The sequence below is a fragment of the Lonchura striata genome, chromosome 4 (assembly GCF_050655825.1).
Source record: "Lonchura striata isolate lonStrDom1 chromosome 4, ASM5065582v1, whole genome shotgun sequence".
NCBI classification, from domain to species: domain Eukaryota; kingdom Metazoa; phylum Chordata; class Aves; order Passeriformes; family Estrildidae; genus Lonchura; species Lonchura striata.
This window is the reverse complement of record NC_140706.1, coordinates 59,645,767-59,660,948: the sequence shown is the minus strand read 5'-3', so window position 1 is coordinate 59,660,948 and position 15,182 is coordinate 59,645,767. Positions and strand designations below refer to the sequence as shown.

Sequence of the window (15,182 nt, the reverse complement as noted above, 5' to 3'; positions counted from 1 at the left end):
CCACATGGCCATTTTTAGGCTTTGAAATGCCATTCAAATACTATTCTTTGTTCAGTTGTACCCTATTATAACTACTGTGGTTTTGTTCAGTATAATCAAATTTACAGAGTCAGATTATTAAAGGAATAAGCAAAAGTATCTACCTCTCCAACAGCTAATTTGTTGGATGCTTTTAGAAGTCTTCTAAATTCCAAGCCTGCTATCAATTTGGTAAGATCCAACAAAAATACATGAGATGAGTAATTTCCCTATTGCCCATGGCGTTAGGAAATATTTACTGAATTTGATCCTAACTCTTCTGTAGTTGTAAAAGGGCAGATATCTCAGTGGAGTACTTGCTGTAGAACACCCTTCTGAGCAAGAACAGAAAACCACCAATATTCTACAATAATTGTTTTATTTTTTTCTCCAGAAAATTATTAGTAAATTACTTATAGCTAACCACTAAAGGTATATCAGCATGAACAGATGGATATTTATAATTTATAATTTCATTGTGAAAAGTCTTCCAATTTAAGTTTCCGTCTGAAAATGAGATTGGCAAAATAAAGCCCTATAAAGTACTCCTAAATAACATCCTCTGAAAAAATCCCATGTGCTGGAAATTTCATAGGGGTTCGAACATTCAATTTACTTCTGAAGTTTACTGCACTTTCAAGAGCACAGACTGAATTGGAGCATATCACTAAACAGAAGTGATTTAATTTTACAAGGTCTTCATTTCCTATGGTGACTAAATCAGATTTCTGAACCTGTTTTCATATATTTCATACAGGGTATTATATATTATATATTAATATTATATATTTCATACAGGCACCTTTCTGAATTTATGCCTATACCCATTATACCATACATTTTATACCATGTTACTGAAGTGCTGACAGATTACACTTATCCCTGTTAACACCAGCCTCGCCAAGTCTTACAGAGAGCATGACAGGATTAGAAGAAAAAACACATTTCTGTTTGTACACAGTGTACATGATACTGTACATTAAACCACAGCCCAGGAAAACACCTGTGCCCCTCTTTCATTTTGTGGAAAAAATTATGTCCTGCTAAGCTTTTTCTGAATTCTGACTTCAGGATATTTTTTTCAGAATCCCAAATATTTTTTGCTTAATTCTCCTCCTCTTTACATATAAACACAGACATAAAAAGTGGTTTTTGCTGTCTTCCACATGGAAAGGTTTGGAAGGAAAGATAGTATCTTTTGCCAGATTAAGTTCTATAGCTAAAAAGGTGAGCTAGTGGATTCAAAATCCTTTCTAGAAGAAAGCAGAAAATGACTTAATATGCTTGAAGTGTCTTTGTTCCTCCCATCTATTATCAGTTAATCTAATAAAGAGAGATATCCTGTCCCTACAGATCCCATTTCACATCAATCCCCAGACCACCGCTGTCCCAGCATTGTTTCTTTCCAGCATGCTCATTATCCTGCTGCTGTAAAGCAGCAGGAATCCCTGAATCCCATTTGTGCTTGGCATTCTGAAGGGAGGAGTGCTGCCTCACTTACCGCCTCCACCTCTGCTGGGTCGTACCAGACATTAATGTATGGATGCTGTAAGGCTTCATCTACTGATATCCTCTTGGCCGGATCAATGACCAGCATCTTTGATAAGAGGTCCCTGGCTTGGCTGGCTGGAACAAGGGAAGCAGGGAAACAGCGTTAGTACAAAGCAACCTCTGCCTCCAGAGAAGGCTTAGTAGGGGTAGGAAAATAGCAGTGGCACAGCCCTTTGAGAGATTGGTTGTGTGTGTACTTCTGCTCCCTTGCCTCCTCATAGCAAGAGCTCTTCAGTAATCATTTTAGATCTGATTCATTAGAAAGGTGCCAAAATCAGGGCTGACACCATAAGCTCCCTAACAAGATTTAGTGACATTTTACACATGTGCAGATTCCACACAGAGGGATGAATAATATCCCATGCTTGATGTATCTGTGATTATTACCAGGATCAGAGTACAAAAGTTCAAATAAAGAATTCTAAAATCATGGCATTATTAAATCAAACCTGAAACTTACAGGCATTCTTAAGACTGGCTCAGAAAAACATCCACACTTCTCTGGATGTTTTAAAGTTTCTCACCTAACCTGCTGTGAAACATGAAACATTTTAATGAGGTGTAGAGATTAGGCTAATCTTAAGGCATCCCCTTAGAAGCAATAATTTCAAATCTGTACCCTTGTGGTATGGAAGTGTTTGGAACTGCTTGAGTCTTGTTTGTCCTGTGTAATGAAATTTAAATCAGTGGGGCACATATATATATAGATATATATACATCTATATATATATCATACAAATATATATATATATATATATATATAATACAAACATTGAATTTTACATTGCAGCATTGATTTATTTTGCCTGATAATACATTCCATTGTTCCTATCAGGCAAACGGTGCCAGAACAAAGCCACAAACTCAGCTTTATATTACCCAAATGGATTTTTCCTAGTTGGAGTTTGTAAAAAATATAACATCTTAACCCATGTGAAAAAATTGTAACAACATATATTTCTGTTATATTAGTTATTATTAACCATATAGTGTTCTAAGATCTCGGATGCTCAGAATTATTTGATGTGTAAATGAAAAAGACAATGAAAGGGAAAAAAGCTGCAAAGAGCAGTAAGTGCAAAGATATTATTAGGTATCTCATCATACATGGGTGAGTGTCTAATTAAACCACTAACATTACATTATGGTGAAATATTTAGGCAGGGCATGGGATGATACAATGCTGCACAAGTAGGGATTCCTGAATGCACTGTTTCTTGCTTCATGGCTATATCTTCCAAACTGGCATTCAGGATGCTATGTTCTTTCTGTACCCAAAGGATAACAGCACTGCTTGACAGACATTTTTATTCTTTAGCTGCAAATGTAGGAAAATTCCATTATTCATTTGTGTTGTGGTAGGAGTAAAAAATTCTGAGTATCCAAAAGCATCTGCCCAGACCTTTCCCTTTACTCCCAGAGCCAGGACAGCAGCTTGGCTATGAAGCAGTTGTTAACTGGAAGAAAATTCTGGGTCATGTAATGACATGCAAATTGTAAGCAATTGAAATACATTAAATGCCACTGTGGTGAGTTGCTCCAAGGACTGGAGTGGTGCTGAGCCAGTACAGCACAGGTCTGCAGGGGCTCCAGGGCTGTGTACTAAGCACACAATAATCACTCTTTCCCATTGAAGTTCAATGCCCCATTCAAGTGAAAAAATACTTCAATACATTATTAAAATCATGGCAATTTTTCTTCTACAGGGGGATATCTAGTCACACTGCAATTAAGTTAATTTTCTACTTCACATATCTTAAGTGACCCACAGGATTTTTCAAAAGAAGAAATCCACCCCAGTGGATATTAATCCTTGGCTACTTCATTTTGGCTGATGTTGATAATATATTTTTATTTTCTAGTAAAGCTAGAGCTATGAGGCAGGCATTTGGCTGAACTGGTATTTTTCACCTGAAAAAAAGCAAGTGCAAGTGCTGAGATCTCCCAATGGAAGTTCCATTGTTCCTTTGTGTTACAAGTTCAAGAATAAGAGTAAAGGAACGTGGGACTCAGATTCAGTCAAAGAGAGAAACGAGAGTTTCTATCCAGGCAGAAGCCTGGGAAAGAGCTGGAGAATAATGTAAATAATTATTTATCTCTCTTGTTTTTCACATTGTTTATAGTTAAGTTCTATCACTGTGCGTCAAGCACTCTGTGCCAATGGTGTAGGTTGTTTTCACTTCAGAACCAATGGAGTTGGTCCTCACGAAGCTCTGTATGAAAGAGCAGTGTATTTTGAATAAATTAGAGTTTTACTCTTACAGCCTTCTGGTCAGTCTTCTCATCCCCGTCCTGCCTCGACAGTGACAAAGGAACACCTCAATTCCTTGTAGCACAGGATCATCACATGGAACACCATGGGAATATTCTCAGTGCATCAGTGATTATATTCCCTTGGCTGCTCAAACACCAGGATCTCCAAAAACCATTTCCAAAGCCTGCCTCTCAGCTAAACAAAACCCATGCAGGCACTGGTCTGCAGCTAAGTGCATTAAATGGAATGCAACTAGAGAGAAGAAAAATTGGAAAAGGTTTAATTCCACTGCAGTTTTTGCACATGAACCATGTCCCTTTGTCAGACATACCTTTGAGTTTGTTGTGTTCCGAGTCTGCTGGGAAGAGAGAGTCTGGAAAAAGTTTGGGGAAAGTGAGGCCAGCATACTTGGGTCTGTTCTCAACGTAGTTCCGTACTGTTGGCTGCAGCTTCTTCATGAATTCTGGACAGGGTGTTCCCAGCTGCTCAATAACTTTATTCCACTGATCAATATCTGAACACCAGTAGTTAAGGGAAACAAAATGCAAACCCCCATGTAGCCTCCTGACATTTCTGCTTGTGTTCTCTGAGAATCCTCAGAGTTATTTAACTCCCTTCATAACATCTTTACAGTCATTATCTTTTCTTCTCGTCTCACTATTCATCCAGGTCCAACAGTCTGCAAAGGGAAAAATTCTCACACACAACTCACACAACTGCAGGACATTGCGCAGTTCTAAAACCATGACCACCGCAGAACAACACACAGATTCTTCTCCTTGGGTCAATGCTTGTTACCATTTTTTTTTTTTAAACTTGAAATCCAGTGACTTGCACTCCCTTTTTTTACATGCAGGTAATTGTCAGTACCTCAGCGTGGAAGACCAACATGTGCACCTGTCTCCCTATTCAGTCGGTGGAGAGGGAGACCCAGCTGGCTTAAAGAAGTTCTGCACAGGACAAAAAACTTCTCCCACTCATCTGCTTTGTACTTTACTCTCTCCAATAACTTCATTGATGCTAATTTTTACAATACTAGCCAATCAGCAACCCCTCAAAAACAATTTGTTTGATTTTATAAGAATGCACTGGGACTCATTTTCTATTGGCAAATTATGCACAGGTGTAGACAGATGTTTCTCTTTAACTGAAAAAGTGACAGCTACATTGCTAATTTGATACTAGCTAATGGGAAACAGGCTCTAATGCCTAAAAAGAAAGTGTATTACAGGCATTTCATACTGAGATTTTTATCTGTTGAGGTGTTGATATTTTAGTTTTCTTGTGCTAACATTTAGGCACCTGATGGGTGTTATGTAGCTCTTTCAGCCACATTCAGAACAAGACTGACTGTGCCAACAAAAAAGCAAATTATCAGTAGCATCTGTACATCACACTAATTCACAGAGCTAAGAACCTGATGACTACAAGGGAAAAAAAAAAAGGATTACATGCAGCCATGGGTACCTTGATACTAGGAAATACAATGAAGGGAGATTTGCTAAGAGCACACTAGAAAGAAAATACTTTTAAAAGACAAACATTCAAAGCATTTCAGCACAAACATTTCTTTTCTTAAAAGTATTCTCTTAAGTTATTATTTTCATCAGTATCTTAAGTGTGGAGGAGTTCTCAAAATATTAAGAAAGATAACAGAAAAAAATAGGCAAAAAAATGCAGTAGCAATTTCTGATTTTAAAAATTATTTTAGAGAAATGAAAACAGTCTTTTCATGTATCTTGGAAAGTAAAGACAGACTAAATTTTTATTTACCTTAACTATCTTATTTGAATAAAAAAAGCTAATAATTTGTTTTAAAATTGCAGGTTTACTAATCAAAAAAGTTTAAATGAATGAAAATCATTTAAACATATGCTTTAAGAATCTTAAAGCAGTGTTTTAAATAATTTTATTTTCAGCTGAAAAAGGCTGCTAGAAATAGCAGCAGTCTGGAAAGATTTTTATGAATACCTCTTATTTTTTAAACTAACATGAAGATTTATGTAGAAAAGCCCCTCCCACACACACCCCCTGTAGGTTGTTTGTAGCTTATCTTGTGTTGTCCATGAAAAATACTTTTTTTATCAACAGAAAACTGAACAATTACAACAAAAGTAAAGTTATCTAAGACTACATCTGTTCAAAGAGTAGCCTGAATATTTCATTAAATATTTCATTAGAAAATAAAGTGGTTTGACATTTTAAACTTGGGTTCAAGTCAAGATACCTCTGTGACTGCTAGCTGAACTGCTTCAGAAGCAGGTCTCTGAGGAACTTGGGAATACAGAGTGTGTAAATGCTTTGCAGAGAAAAACAGAGAGTACAGAAATGAAGAGGCTAATAGTTGTGCCAAGAGAAGCTAAATGGGTGAGAGAGCCAAGCTCTAAAATCATCACTGGAAGCATTACCTGTCTGTGTTGAGTGATGTGTTTGATAAATAGGGAGGGCCAAACACAAGGACTTGCTTCGAACGAGGCCACCTGTGTACAGAGCAGGTGAACCATCTCCCAAGCATTTAGTAAAGGCCAAAGAAAAACTGATCTTTGGGATCAAAGAATTATGTGGGACTTGGACACACTGAGAGGGAACATGTAGAAAGATGTCCTAGACATGAGCAATAAGGGAAAAGGGGTACAAGAAGTTCCCAGAGAAGTTCTGATGTGATGGGAACTACTGTCAGTGATGACGGAGAAGGGAGAAGGAAAATCCACAGACAGATCAAGTTCACACTGCACACATTCCTTCAAAGCTGACAGAAAGGGTCTCACTAAGAAACAACACACAAGCAGACTACCACCCACAAGTGGACATTTTGAGATAGAGTCACCAGTGCAAAAACCAGAGGCAAAGGCAACAGAACTGGCAGAGCCACCATGTTCTGCTCCTTGACTGGACTTGATTTGCAGGATAGCACTGGACCTCTGACAGCCCTGCTCTTACCAAGAGCCAAAAGGTCAGGCTTTATGTCATAGCAACCTCAGGGACTGGTTTTGAGTAATGAATGATCTGAATGGGTAATCGTGCTTCTTTATTGTATTTTTTCTGACTTATGTTGTTCATATACTGCCAAACCCCTTTAATAACATCCATTCATTTGCTCTTTAGATGCATTGACATGTACACACATACACACACACAAACTGACACACAAACTCAGGACTGTTTTTGTCCTGATAATAGCAATAACAAAACCATGCTAAGTGAAAGCAGTTAGATATATGTTTTAGTCAGCTGGGCACACACATTTGCTCTCTAGTAATGATTCTCCCCTTACCTAGACTTTAAAACCACTGGATTATATTCTGCTGGTTAAACTCCATTTTACTGTAATGTTTTATGCAGTCACCATGTGTGATGCATCTTTGATGCACCTGGTGATTAGAAGTTGTACCTATCATGGTATGAGATTAAAAAAAAGTCTTGGAAAAAAATCCGAGGTCTACACATCAAAGCAAAGAAACAGCTTTCTCAAGCTGCCAGTCAGCATTAGCTTCAGCAATTCTGCAGGAAACAAATGCTACTACAGGACAGTCCTAATGTGAATCAAAATCTACAGTAGGTGACATGAATCAATTAAAGATTGTAACTATTGATGTTATTTAAAAACAGTACTAAAAGTCAGTGATCATGGAACTCTGATGGAAGTTTTCCAGGAAACAAAAAAAACCACCAAAAACCCCAAACAAACAAACAAACAAACAAAACAAACCCAAAAAATCTCTTAAGAAGAAAAAAAAGAGGACCCTCTTTTCCCCCTTGAAATTAAGCAAATGTTAGACAGACTGACAGGACTTACAGTTGGAAAGAATTCCAACCCAAAGGTCTAGAAAATGATGGAATGTCTGCTTAAAAGCTATTTGAATCAGTTCAGCTGTCCACTGCCCCAGGCAAGATCAAGGAAAATGTGTCAACTCTTCACAACAGCATCTGTATGATTTAAGACAGAAGATGGGCTCTAACCTGGATTTATTAGCTTGCCTCTGGCACTAACATTATGGCATTTAGTAACATTAAGGTGGCCACATAGAGTTACAGCAAAGATTTAAGAATATAGATAAAAAATTAGCATCTTCTGAATGAAGATTTATCACTGAGATCTCAGGTAGCCTCAAGCTCACCCACCACCTTTTCTCTTTGCAGCTTTATACTCTCCTAAGGATTGTTCCCCTTTGCTTTCTAAATACTTGGTTATTTATTTGAAAACAACACTAAGCTGAACTGCTGATTAAGTGACATATTTTTCTAAAGCAAAGGCATAAAAATTTAATAGGAAAATAATATTGTGAATTAAGAATAAAGCATTTCTTTTGAAAAAATCAGATTTCACAGTAAATTTATCTATTTAGAAGCACAGACTGAAAGTGTGCATTTTTTCTGTGTGCATTGATGCAATATAGTTAAAAAATGAGGATTAAAAACCAGTGCTTTGTTAATTCAGTTGTAAACCTCAGATTCCTGAAAACTCCTATAAAAGTATAAGGAAATTGAGTTTGGCTATAAGAGAAAATTTACAATACTTCTCTGTCTCAGTCAGAAAATATTAAAAGCATTTCTACAGTGTACAAAATAGTAGCTTGTAATTAAAAGAACAATTTAGACAACAAATTATTGTCTTCCTATCTAGCCTCAAAATCACAACAATTTTTCTTTTTCCTTCTCATGACATGTCTGTGTAAATCACCCTCTTTTTTGAGTAAAGAATTGTATTTTGTTAAGTTCAACTGCAAGGTTTTGCAGGAGGAGTTACTGTTTGCCTTAGGATGTTTCAGTTGTACTGCAATACTTAAAAAACTTAATCTCTCATGTTTGTTCACCTGAAAGAGAAGCCTTTTTCTAAAATCCTCCTCGAGCTGTATCTATGGACTGTGATGTAGCTATGGGCTGTGAAGCACGAGTAATTGAGCCAGAATGCCTGTTTATGAGAGAGCTGTTGGAACTGTGCTGGACAGTGGTGGTGCTGCTGGGAATCCTGCTTCCCTGCCTGGCACTTTCTCCACCTGTCCAGCAGCACCTCCACACCAGCTTTGCTGTGCAGGGGCAGGATTTGCTCTTTGTGTTGCTTCTGGACATAATTAAAATTAGGACGTGTCAAATCTTGCTTTTCTTAAGGTAGGCACAACATAAACAAAACAGACACAGGATGTTTTGTTTGTAACAGACAGACAGGGGAAGATCATCTCTTCTCAATCAAAAAATCTTGAGGTTGCTAATTGTTTTCTCCTTAGATCTGAATATTCCACCAATAAAAACTAACTGCTCCACTTCAGTGCTCATAACTTGTCAAATTTAGAATAATTACTATGAAAAGCTCTGCAGTTCCCTCCACAACACCAAATTGTGGCAACAACTGCAAAGTTGATAGGCCAATTTAAAAAAAAATTTAATTGGACCTTTCTTTTTAAAATAAATCTGCTAAAAAAGGATCTAACCAGCTTCACTGTGGGAGACATCAGTGTCACATTCATATTTTTTCCACAGTCCCACAGTTCACACATTGATGCCAACGCAGTTTACAAAAAAGCCCACACAAAAGGAATTGAAAATGCTACCATCTGACAAGACAGTAACTATAAAGCATTTTCTGTTCCAAGGTGAACACTTTGAGAAGCATGTGGCATTTGTAAAAATTAGACTGCAACAGAAAATTCTGTGCAGTGTTCAGAATAATAATTGCTATTTATATGGAATAACAGAATGTGGTGATAAAAAAAACTAACGTGCAGCACAAATAAATTACTTAAGAAGATTACCATTGATCATTCAGAAGTTAGGAGATAGCAATGTTCATTGTGCAGATGCCATCATTAACATTTTGGATGACCATCTGTGGCTCCTTAAATTTTCAAATACTATTTTTTGGCTGGTATTTCATTCAGTTGCTGTTCATCTGTGCTTACACAGCAGTAAGGAAATCATAAAATCATAGGATGGTTTGGGCTGGAAGATCATCTCATTCCAAGTCCCCTGCCATGGGTAGGGACAGCTTTCAGTAGGTCAGGTTACTCAAAGCCCCATCCAACCTGGCCTTGAGCACTTCCACAGCTGTCACACCACAAACATGTTACAGGTGTTTATAAAAACCACCTAGGAGTCTGCATAGGAAGTAGGATCTTAGTGATACAGCACAATCCCAAAATGTTTCTGTTTTTACTGTCAGTGAAGTTGTTATGAGCTCAGGTTGCTTCTGAATCTCAGGTGTTCCTGCAACAACTTGGATAAGAAATCAAGAATAGACTCCTCAAGCCCAAAACAGAGAAAACAGGATCCTGGAAACTGTAGGGTTGCTCCTCTTCCAGAATCAGGAGAGAACAGAACCATTCTGTGTTTTCATTTGTGTAATTATTCAAAAGTTCCTTTTGACCTTTATGAGTGAGTTTTTACAACAATTAACAGTTACTCAATTGCCCAGTGTTTAAGGAAATACAAATATTGGCCTTGAAGTTCAAGAATATTCAACAACATACACCATTCTATATATTCATGTATAGATTGGTCTATATCTATATCTATCCATCAGCTGAGCCACCTCCAGCAACCCCCAGCTCACTAATACTTCATAAATCTTTTGCATCAGTTCTTTCTCTACATTTACTCTGACTTCCAAGGGGTGGAAGCTGTACACATCACTCCAAGGATGGAAAGTCAACAAAGAGAAAAGGCTGAATAAAGAGAGAAATAAAAAAATCTTCATGAGAAAATATAATAAATATGCAATAGAGCAGTTGTCAAAATGTATGAACCAAGTTGCATTATTGGATAGGAGCAAGTGTTCTCATTTTCCTTGTATTTTCATACAGATGGCAGGTTTTTCAAGATAAAATTATAAGCTGTTAGCACACTGTCAAAGTTCAAACAATTTCTGTTTAATACAAACATTTCTATAAGAGTTACATTGCTGTATTGAAAATAATTAAGTAGGCAATGGATAACCTTTCATCATTTAATAGTGCTGGGAGTGGATTTTTGCAGCCTGGGCACTCATTTTTTGGTGGTTTATCCACAAACAGTACTGTTTCCATGGAACCGCTGCTCATTCAGCATTATTGCTCACAGAAAAACCACACCAAAAAATTACTTTTCAAATAGAGTAAAATTCTCATCTCAGATTTAAAGCAGAATTAATTTATTGTGCAAATACATAAAGCTGCTTTTCCTAAGGAGTTTATGATTTCTTACTGTTGATGATACCCTGAAAATCACAAAATGCTGTTTTGCTTACTGTTGTAACCATTAAACCTGTATTTGTTTTAACAGGTAAGATCACAGTATACTCCTGTGCAAAATTTCTGCAGGCTCTATGTGTTTTTCCATCAGTTCAGATTTCCTGACAAAGAAAAGGTACAAAAAAATTAGTTCTTTGAAGATCTGCTGGGACAGTTTCCAATAACCTCTTCTCTGTTGTTTTCATAACAGACCCTGAATCTTCTGCATAAAAAGAGAAAGTTCTAGGGCAGTTATTGAGATCTTCTCTGATGCCTGAGAAAATAATTTTGCCACTAATCCTAGAAAATGCAAACCCATCTTTTAAAAAAAGATTATGGCCTATGCTATAATGACTTGTGTACGGATACTGCTGGACTTTATAGATTATTCTGACTTAATATAGCAGCATTTGTTTATGGAACCAGAACAAAGTTATTAGGCAAAATATGTATATTGAAAAGTATTTTCAGAAGCTACACTAATTTTTCTTCTCTGTATTTCACCAGCAATGCAGATCAATTTGATGTGAAGCTTGTAAGTAAATTAACTCTATGCCTGGAAGAAATCTATCAAAAGGTGAAACTATTATTTCAGAACATGAGTCTTGAAAAACATAGATTTGTTTTTGTTTAAATGAAATGGCCAGAAGTGTGGATTTTAAAAAAGAGATTCCTCAAGAGTATTGATGGCTTACATGTATTTCAGTCTATTCTCTTCATCTCACACTGGTCATGTTCTTCACTTTCTGAGCACTCTCAGCTCAAGGTGTGAAGGAGTTTCAACTCTGTGAGACTCTTTAATGATGTTGGTTATCTTCTAAAATTCAGCTCTCCTTCCTGAGCTCAAAAAGGCCCTGTTTGTCTTCTGAATTCCACAATATGGCTTTGAAGCTCTGCCCAGCATTTTTTCAGCAGCTCAGCTGAAGTATAAGCTCATTAAATCTGCTGCTGGCTGGAGAACTTCCTCTACAAACACATCTGCTGCCACACCTGGCACTGGCTGAAGATTTCAAGAGCTCTGATATGACTGATGCTTAACAACTTCAGGAAGAAATTTCATATAGCCATAGAAGTGTTTAGGTTGGAAAAGACCTCTAGGATCATTGGGCCCAGCACTAAAGTCCACTGAAGGCTGCCGGGGCTGCAGCAATCCTGCACTGGTGGAGTTTGCAGTCCTGAGGGATCAGGTGAGGAGTAAAGTCAGGACCCTGAATTTTTGGAAAGCAAAGTTCCAGCTGTTCAAGGAGTCTTGAACAATAAGACCCCTTGGGAAACTGCCCTCAGGGACAAGGGAGCAGGACAGAGATGACACATATTTAGGGACACTTTCCACAGAGCACAAGAGCCCGCAATCCCTTTATATTCCAATCCCTACAGCATGCATGGCACAATTGCAGCTGTAGAATAAAGTAGAATAAGACATGTACTAAGAGCACCTGACATCACATCTCTCTGCTGAATATATACTTGTCTCCCTGAGCTGGTCCAAGTACAGGATTTAAAGGCACATTCATCCTTATCTGCCCAAAATGCCTGCAGCAGCTAAAAAAATACTTGTAACTACACTTTCACAGCTCACCAGAGGAATAAGGCACCTTCTTCACACCTCCAGATCATCCATGCAGCAATGAGAAAAGGTTAACAGTTTCCCTCATAAAATCTTGAGGAGAACACATGGAACAAGAGTCAGACTCAGGTACAGCCAGCTTATCCCATTGTTCCTGAGGCAACACAGCACACCATGTCCTTGCTCGAGGCACAATTAGGTGCACGCTTCATGCTGATTGCTTTTTGAAAGCAGAACTACTGCTGTCAATATTGAAATTAAGTTTTCATATGAAATTTAAAAAAAAAAGGAAAAAAAAAAGAAAAAGCTGTAGCACACAATTAAGTGCATCACATGCATCAAAAATTATGGAGAAATAGTAAAATTTCAAGGATCAGTAAGGACCATGAGATTTTGGACACTCTCAATCATTTTTCACAACTGGGAGTTTAAAAGAGAATAGAGGTGTGTTCTGTTCTCAGTTTCACTCCAGTGATTTCAGTGAATTCAGATGGATTACAGGAGTAGGACAAAGCAGCAGCCTAGCTAAGCACTCCACTCTGCATTTACTCAGAGGCATTTTCTGCTTTTCTGCTTCTGAATTTTCCTACTGAAATTTTTGAAGCTAGCTGAATGGACTATTTAGGTGTGTAAACAGTAACAGCATCAAATGACCTACACTCCTTAACCACTGGAAAATGGCAAATAGTAAATTTTGCTGTCAAATATATGACTGGCAGCGAATTTCTCATGAATATTCAATCTTTTAGCTTCAAAAATGCTTTTCATGGTTATTTATGCATAAAAATTGACACAAATTGCTATTAAATACTCTTCAAATCACAGTGTGGATGTGAAATGAAACACTGACTATTAAGAAAAAACTGCTGATAGCAAATTCTGCTACACTGCCAGGCTTAACCCATTTTATGTCAAAGAAGAAACTTTTTTAAAGAAATGGATGTTTAATTACTCTTGCTCCTGCACTTAAACACATCCTTAAGTACACATCCTCTGAGCCCTCAAGCTCTGAGGGCTCAGAGTACCTGCTGATGGAATTAATCCAGCTGCCCAACTCCATCACTCGTCTGAAGAAATAATCTTTTTTACAGCAATGCTAAGCATTTTCTGTGCAGGTTTAAGGCAGAGGATGACACGAGGTCATGGATCTCAGCAGGCTGGGTTGGAGCTTGCAGCTTCCCAACTGCAGCTTTCAGCTGCACAGATGGTCAGGGGAGCCAGAACTGCTGAACCCCTGCTCGTGGCTGCTCAGCAGCAGGGAAGGGGTGTGGGGGATGGATTTGGAGATGAGGTGGCTTTGAGGAGCAGCCTGAAAGAAAGCAATGGTATAATTCTCTGTCTATGGAATAGGCAGCTATGGAACAGCAGAAGAAAAGGAGAGAGGTACAGAAAACATAGAGCAAGTTTAGCAATGTATCATAAATAAAGATGAAGAACATGAACTCAGTTATAGCCAATCCCAAAGAAATCAGCAGCTGGTAATGAAAATTTCTGTGGAGTTATTGCAATAATAGATGGCACACAATGCTTTAATTATAGAGGCTTTGTGCAAGTTCTTTTTAACAAGCTTGCAGCTGTGTCAAAGAAACCAGTTTTTGAAGTGCTATTTAAGACATATTCTTTTAGGACTTATTTGGGGTTATCTTTAAATGTTAGCTTATAAAATGTCTGTGAACATAAAACCAGTTATGATTACATCACTGTGGGATGCTCAAACGTTTGACTCCACATTGACAGGAAACAGAAGCACAGCAGATCTGGAGCACAAATCGATGCTAATGATTTCCATTAACACACAGAAGTGAAATGTTTACTTTCACATAGACAGAGGAGATGTGCTCCAGATCATACAATGACACAAGGAAAGTGTATTGCTCATTTCACTATGGATATGCTCACCCAGCATTTTGGACAAAACACAAGTTAGAATCTTACTAGGCAAGGCTGTGAAATTAATGATATAATTACTGATTTTCATTTCTTTAATGCTCTTAAGATGATACTTTTTCCACATTTTGATCAAAATATTGAGCCCTTTAAAATGCAAATGAGGTCAGAAGTGCTGAAGTGAGCTGGTAAGTATGTGCATATACACACACAAGTGCACATGCACACCTACACAGAGGAAGTTACATAAAAATTAACTTCTGTTATCTAAGTACAAAATTTAAAATAGAAGGGAAACTCATACACAGGCCATATCCATTTCTCATATTCACAATCCTATGGGCAGTAAAAAACTGGAGTTAGATCAAGCACGTACTGATCTCAGTTATTGTTACACACAAGTGTTCCACAATCTGATAAATACTAAAGTGCTTCAATAAAGCATGGAACACAATAAGAAATATGGCTGCCTCAGACCTGAGTGTAGAATGGTCTCTAAGGAGAACAAATATATTCTTAGTCTGCTTGTCTACTGATTTAGTGTGTTTATCTGTAAATCACTTCTTGTTGATGTCAAGAATATATTCTGCTTTCACATAATAGTTCCATGTACTTAAATAAAAGATGGCAGATCCAAGTCCATTACAACAATTTCCCAAGAAACATCCAGACTTCTGAGTCATTAAACTACTACCAAGTGATG

The 15,182-nt window shown here is 37.5% G+C and overlaps 1 protein-coding gene across 7 annotated transcripts in view; it reads right to left on the bottom strand.

Moving 5' to 3' along the window:
* MAPK10 (mitogen-activated protein kinase 10) overlaps positions 1-15,182 on the bottom strand; it is a 139,314-nt gene that overhangs the window by 14,861 nt on the left and 109,271 nt on the right. For all 7 annotated transcript variants that reach the window (XM_077783001.2, XM_077783000.2, XM_021549357.3 and 4 more), the window contains 2 exons: positions 4,155-4,337; positions 1,520-1,644 (listed from right to left, as the gene is read on the bottom strand). In XM_077783001.2, the coding sequence (XP_077639127.1) occupies positions 1,520-1,644; positions 4,155-4,337 (308 nt within the window). The remainder of the gene's footprint in view (positions 1-1,519; positions 1,645-4,154; positions 4,338-15,182) is intronic.